This window comes from Dreissena polymorpha, chromosome 3 (genome assembly GCF_020536995.1).
Source record: "Dreissena polymorpha isolate Duluth1 chromosome 3, UMN_Dpol_1.0, whole genome shotgun sequence".
Classification (NCBI taxonomy): Eukaryota; Metazoa; Mollusca; class Bivalvia; order Myida; family Dreissenidae; genus Dreissena; species Dreissena polymorpha.
Window position 1 is genome coordinate 137,603,022 of NC_068357.1, and position 7,916 is coordinate 137,610,937.

The window sequence follows — 7,916 nt, forward strand, 5'->3', positions numbered from 1 at the left end:
GTCAGACATAGATAAAGGTAATAAAATATCATTCAAACTTCTTCACGTGTATACATAAATATTAAGGGACAGATATCATGATGTGTTTTCATCGTTTCAAATTGTATCCCAATAATTTCAGAAATATCATCAACAAATATGATTACTTTTATCACACGTATGATCACAGAATTATAGAATATTATTAAACTTTATCACATCTTAATGAATTTAGAATATATAAGCAAAAGTATTAAAATGTTGTTGAGCATTACATCACATATATTCAAAAGTTTTAATTGTAACTAAACTTATAAACATCACAAAATATTACCATTTACAAACTGTTTAAGAATTAATTGAATATGTTAAAAGATAAAAAAATTTAACATCGACATTGCAGGCTACTGATTACAATCTGCATCTGTATTATTAATGTAAATCGAAACGTAACTGCTTAAGTGTGTGAACATTGCAAGATAATCACAATATATTATAAGAGACGAAACCATCTTCGGAATTCGCATATATCACAAAAACATCATCACTGTCATTGCAAATCCTTCAAAATATACATATCACAGATAAACCATCTTTCGCATATATCACAAAAGAATCATCATTGTCATTGCATATTTTTCAAAATATTCTTATCACAAATAAACCATCTTTCGCATATATCACAAAAGCATCATCACTGTTATTACAAATCCTTCAAAATATACATATCACAAATAAACCATCTTTTGCATATATCACAAAAGCATCATCACTGTTATTGCAAATCCTTCACAATATACTTATCACATATAATCTGGTAACGTATCACAGATGCTTTAAATCCATCACATCGTGGAGTTTCAATATCATTATCACAGAAATGCTAATGTGCTAGTAATCCTTCACCAGAATATAATAATATTAGTATAAAGTAAATGTTCCTGTATATCAAATGGCAATGAGTGAAAAGTATGCTTAAAATACTTATTAATTTGTCATACATTGGTTATATGAAAAACAAACGGTCCTCTTCCCATATATCATATACCACATGAGCAGCGACAGCTAGCCGAGCATTTAATCTTGGCAGTCGAACATGAAAATTTACGATTGCTGCTGCAGTCTGTCTTGCACGATTACCTTGTAAGTTCCTTCAACGCCTTCACAACCAATGGCTGGTGTGTCATCTGCTTCAGGATCAGACAGGACGTTCATTTGGACGTTCATACACGAGTACCAAATACTGGATTGCAGGATGGCTCTTCTAGTGTATTGTTTGAGGGCACTTTGTGTTGGTGGTATATTTTTTTTATCCGCCTGTTATTTGTGTCGCCTGACTATGGTCAGGGGACATATAGGTGTTACTTTTTGGCGGAGTGGGCGGCGGCGTCACACTTTTCGAAAAAGGCTCATAACTTCTGTGTCCCTTTAGATATTGATTTCATATTTGGTACGCATGTGTGTCTAGACAACACCTTTCGATGCGCATAAAATATTCGACCCCTGTGACCTTGACCTTGAACTTGAGATCAGCGTTCAGGTTTCGAAATCTGCGACCGCGATTCGAAAAAGGCTCATAACTTTTGTGTCCCTTCAGATATTGCTTTCATGATTGGTATGCATGTGTATCTGGACAACACCTTTTCATGCGCATACAATTTGTCTACCCGTGTGACCTTTACCTTGAACTTGAGATCAGCGTTCAGGTTTCGAAGTCTGCGACCGCGATTCGAATAAAGCTCATAACTACTGTGCCCCTTCAGATATTGCTTTCATATTTGGTATGCATGTGTATCTGGACAACACCTTCCCATGCGCATATTTGTTTTGCCCCTGTGACCTTGACCTTAAGCTTGAGGTCAGCGTTCAGGTTTCGAAATATGCGACCGCAATTCGAAAAAGGTCTATATCTACTGTGTCCCTTCAGATATTGCTTTCATATTTGGTATGCATGAGTATCTGGACAAGACCTTTCCATGCGCATAAAAGTTCTGACCTTGAACTTAGGGTCCGCTTTTAGATTTCGAAATCTGCGACCGCGACCCAAAAAAGGTTCATAACTACTATGTCTTGAGCTTTACCTTAAACATTTTTAATAATAAAAATAATAAAAAAGATTTGATATTTGTGAACTTTGACAGTTATAAAGATGTTTGTGAACTAAAAACGTACTACAGCCACAACAAACCTGTGGGGATAGCAGTTTAGAATTGAAGAGAATTCACAAATTATAGCACAAAGGACGGCATATTGTGTTTGATCTGTCTGTGTGTTTTTATCTGTTTGCTATTAGATTCGTACAAAATTATTTTGGTCATTCATTAAAAAAAGTTTTGCTTATTCAATATGTTACTATATAGGACAAAAAGGGTAAAAGTTTGATTGTAACAACATTAAGAATTAATGTTCCACCTCCGATATAATAGTAAACAAGTAACACAAGTATGCTACCATCAGGCGACACATCCAACTCGCGGAGTTCTAGAGTTTGTAAATAGGTACATCCGTACAGCGTTGGTGTTTGGTAACGACATTGCTGTTATGTCGTAAGCTGTGATGACAACGTTCTCGACTGCTTCTTCAGTTTCACAGACTGGGCTATTTTCAACACTGTGCAACACATGTGCGGAATCTTTAACGTGACTAAAACCTTCTAATATGGACTCATTGCGGAATGCAGACGTCGTATCGTAACCAGAGAGTGCATGTATCATCGGTAGGGCTACAGCAGTGGATTCTCCCAGTTCAGAAACAATCTGATTTATATTGTAGAAACAGAAGTGGTTACCTTTTCCAAAACTGACCCATAACAGGCAATTGGAGCTGATCTGTTTTAACCGAATGAAGACTCCCTACCAGAATGACGACCACATCACTATCGACGGTTCTGATTTGACATAATTTAGCTGCCCTCTCTATGGCATTTTTCAAATGCGACACAAGTCTGGTATCGGCCTCCTTGTGGTCACATTCCGCCATTTGAATGTTCGTGTTTGACAAAACACTAGATGAAGCCGTAGATACTATCGCTTTGTCTGCTGGCCATTCATGCTCTATTACAAGATTTGTAAAGAACTGAAACAGCTCTTCTTTGTTGTCAGAATTTCTTCGAAATGTCTTCCATTCAGGCAGCTTGTTTGATCCGAATAACTTTCTCCTTTTTCCAGTTCCTCTGTTTTCTCTTTCCCCTGCTTTGAGACTGTCCTCAAAATATCGATCAAATATTATATCAGTTCGAGTTGAGTTCTCAGCTTGCCTTGATATATATGGGATGAACAATGTTTCAGCATATTCATCAAATGGTTATAGCTTTGGACCTTCAAGCATATTGACAATGGCTGCTCCATCAATTGCCGTCACATCAAATGTGTCAGGGACTATTGATGCTTTTGAAAATCTATCAAGAATGTCTGATTTGGAGCCATGGTAGAGTGTCCCTTCATCCGAGATTGAAGAAGGAATCTTGTCATTTTCATGCTCGAAGAACTTATTCAAATCTTCATCTTTGCTGCTATTAGCTATTCATAAACGAGTGAACTATTCAGATTCTTTCTTCATCATTTCAAGTTTGTTTTTTGGTTTGTCGTGCTTAGGCTTCTGACGTACTGCTTTTATTAGTGTCAAGTTGTTCCTCGTTATTGGTGCTTGAAACGGTTTAGTTTTGTCTTCTAAGACAACTTTTACAAAATCATTATATTGTTTCTGTCCAACTTTCTCCAATGTAGAAATGGATTGTACTATATTTCCATTACAAACGTCATGGGTGTCTATCGTGAAGAACTATTTTCCCTGTTTCAAGAAATGGGTTTCCCTTTTCCTCCAATTTTGCAATATGACTACTTGTTTTCTCTTGGGACTTTACTTGATGATTGCTTGTTTCTTTATGGAGATGTCCAGTTTCTTTCTTCATTTCTATACCTTCAAATTCATTGATAATGCGTGCTTGTTCGGGTCCTGCTATCATCGACTTTCTTAACGCCGTTGGATAGTCGGTTAGGCCTACAGCCCCACCAGAACCCTTGATCATTTCGTTATTTTGTTCGTGCGCCTGATCAATGGGCATACTTGAAAAGCGTTACTTTGTCTTCTTGACAACAAAATTCCCGTTGACCTCGAATTCCCCCCTGACAGATTCGGGCATATGTTCCATGTCACGAATATGCACAGGCACCCATCTAGCATAATTCCGATGGTTCAGAGCGAAAAAGAATGGGACCAACCGCTTAAAAGAATTGACATACAGTGCAATGTTTGCGAAGGGATCTAATGAATGACAATACCAACAGTTCCCACAGTAGCAAAATGTTCCAGTACCTGAATATCGGACTACTTCTACACATGTCTGATATCCACTCCTCCATGGAACAGTATGCATCTTGTAAATTATCAAATGTCTTTTTACGTAGATTCCCTAGCACAGTACATAACAAATCCAGGTTAGTTATGTAAAAAAAAAATGTTTTCAATTATAAATTTTTAAACGCATTTAAAAAAGATAATAATACCGAAAATATCCGAATTTTTGCCTATCCGACTACTATTACACTTAAAAAAAAAGTTAAAAACATCGTTATTCTTAAAACATGAAACATCTTTTATTTCTAATATTTAAATAAACAATTCTGTTTTCAATTATATACATACTAGTCCATTTAAATGAGTTTAAATAAATGATAATATAAAAAATATCCGAATGTCAGGCTATCCAGCTAGATACATTTTTCTTAGGTCATTTATTCATGCAATATACTTTCAATAACTTTGTTTCAAACATTGAAGTTTCATGGATTGAAATAATATACAATTTAAGTATATACACATGTATATATACCAATTTTACCCTTTGAAATGAAAAATCACTCCTTGGATAATCAGTAATCTATTGTCTGCTTCTCTGTTGATGTTGTACAAATGGTGTAATATTTTAAAGGGATGTAACTCAGTAACTTTTGTACACGAAAACTGATATAAATGCAACCACTGAGCGACAGCAGTTCTTACATGTTGTGTGTGCTATTGAGTTAAACCTTCCGCACAATAATGTCTGAAAAGTGTCTGATGATGTAGTTTTATCACAATGCCAACTGACCTGAGTTTATGTTTGTCTGTTGCTATGGAAACAAATAAAAATTTCCTTAGCAACCACATTACATTTTCTCTTTTTTTTTTAATCAACCTAATTCTATCGATATGAAAATCATAAAATACACGGTAAAGCAAAACACTCAATAATACTGTTAATACAAATCATTTGACACCAAAATATGATGCATTTTAGGGTAGTTACCATGGCAACGCAGAACATTTTCAATAATATTTATTAATAAAAGGGAATCAACATTCCCCTAAATATGTAATTTATATGAATAATAAGACAAACATTTTATAGTGAATACACTCAAAACTATTGGCAATTATTGGACAATTTGATTCTTTAACCACTGATAAGTGAAATTATATAGAATAGTACCGAGCTTTTGCTTTATTTATGAATATTCTGGTTACCATAGCAAACAAATTTGTGCCAAACTTATTGACATAACTGTTGAGTAATTTAATAAGCAAAGATTAAGACCTGATAATCATCTATTGTTTAGAAAGAAGGATTACAATTATATGTGTGCCATAAAAAAAGTGAAAAATAGGGCGAAATGAGAATTTGGTTGCCATGGTATCCCTTATAGGAGGACAAAATGGTAAACAATATAATCTAAAATACATTTTACTTATCCCTGACAAATATGGTATATTAAATTACATCAAAATCACGCATGCGACCAGACTGACATTGCTTTTAAAAAGTGCCCACCGTTTTCAAACCTGTTGCCATGGAAACAAATATTCCGAAACAAATACTTATCCGACAGCGCTGCTCCCATCTTAAACAGATCGAGTAAGGTGTTATGTATAGATATGTGAAATATCAGGGTAGTGTAAAACCGGTAACACAATCGGCCCTAAACGGGATTATTTTCCCCTACTATATCACAAGAGGTCGAAGACGCATTTCAAGAACAGAAGGTAGTCTTGACAGTCTGGATTGACCTTCAAAGGGCGTTCGACAAAGTCTGGACTGATGGTTTACAAGTGAAACTTATGAGGAACGGAGTTGACGTATCCATGCTGAGCTGGATCATGGCATATTTATATAACAGGAGAGCCAGGGTTAGTCTGAACCAAACAAAAAGCAGAAAGTTACTACTGCGCCATGGAGTCCCCCAAGGTGGAGTCTTATCTCCAACACTCTTTGTGCTTTTCGTCAATGACATAGTGGCTGAGCTACCGAAGGAAGTAAAGGCCGCACTTTATGCAGATGACCTGGTGTTATGGTGTAAGGACCAATATGCAACCACGGCCACATACAGAATGCAGGGAGCCATAGAAGAGCTTACGACATGGGCCAATGACTGGTGTGTTTCCATTAACAAGGAAAAATCATCCACAACACTATTCACCATGCCCACAAAGCAAAGAGCTGGAAAGTTCATGATGGAAGGAACACAGCTGAAGGAGATGAGGCTACATACCTAGGAGTCACATTTGACAAGAGGCAAACTTGGAAGCCACATATCAGCCGTATTAAAGGAAACGCCAGAAGGAAACTTGCTGGAACAAGATGGGGTGCTAATGAGCAAATATTGAAAACCATATACCTGGGCACAGTGAGACCCACAATGGAATATAGCTCAGCAGCATGGTCCACTACAACCAAGACCATCCAGCAAGCCCTCGACAAGGTACAGAACCAAGCACTGCGAATCATAACAGGCCACCAAGTCGACACCCATTGCCTTCATGGAAAAACTTACTGGTATACAGCCACTTCATGAAAGAAGACAGACTAAAATACTACTACACGCTGAAAAGTTCAAATCCCTACCTGACCATCCAATAAAAGCTAGACGTACAGAAGGTACTAAAATCGGCTTAAGAGAGGTAGTTTTGTACACCAAGTGAAGACACTTAACAAAAAGTTTGCACAAAAGCTGGTCACTCAAAAAACTCAACTCAGCTCTGAAGACATTGTAAATCCAACAGCAAATGATCTGTCAAAAGTACAAACTAGACTTACTGTTCCCCTAATTGATTCAGAAGCACAAAATGAAATCATTAAAAGAAGTCATACCTTAGCCATGACAAACGAGGATTTCCGATCAGATCTGTGGACACATGTATACACAGACGGATCAGCTACTAGAGCCGTTGAAGACGGAGGAGCTGGGATCCACATCAGATATCCATCAGGCAGAAATGAAACACACTTCATGGCCACAGGAAAGAGGTGCAGCAATTACAAAGCTGAGACAGAAGCACTCATGAAGGCAGCCTCTATGATTGATAACTCACCAGAAGATACCACCTCAGTAGTATTCCTCACAGATGCAAGATCAGTCCTTGACGCTCTGATAAACAACACCTCCTCAAAACTAGTTAAACTTATGACAAGACGCAGCAATAACCTCAACATAGCACACCAGTGGATACCTGCCCACTGTGGAGTGTCAGGAAACGAAGAGGCTGACCAACTAGCCAAACAGGGAGCAAAGCAGAGCAACCAAATACCCAGGTTACATACAGAGAGAAAGTCACCATCATCAAGGCAATCACCAGGCCCCAGCAAGAACAAGATGCTTATCACCTGCTTAACAGAGCAGAACAAGAAGTGATGGTTCGACTACGCTCAGGACACAACATACTGAATGCCCACTTGTACAGAAAATACAAGCTGGTACCCTCACCACTCTGTCCATGTGGAGAAGTGGAAAAAACTGCTGAACACGTTCTTCAAAGATGCAAAAGACACGATCAGGAGCGAGCTGCGAAGTGGTCCGAAGACACAACCCTCGACAGAAAACTGTATAGAGGTCTGGAAGATCTAAGACGGACTAAAACATTCATCGCAGAAACTGGCGTGATTGTGTAGCGCGAACGCCAAG

At 37.5% G+C, this 7,916-nt stretch overlaps 1 protein-coding gene across 1 annotated transcript; it reads left to right on the forward strand.

Moving 5' to 3' along the window:
* The first annotated feature begins 7,112 nt into the window (after positions 1-7,112).
* LOC127872626 (ribonuclease H1-like) lies at positions 7,113-7,646 on the forward strand. The gene has a single exon (XM_052415956.1). It carries the CDS (start codon positions 7,113-7,115, stop codon positions 7,644-7,646), a length of 534 nt encoding a protein of 177 aa, XP_052271916.1.
* The last annotated feature ends 270 nt before the right edge of the window (positions 7,647-7,916 follow it).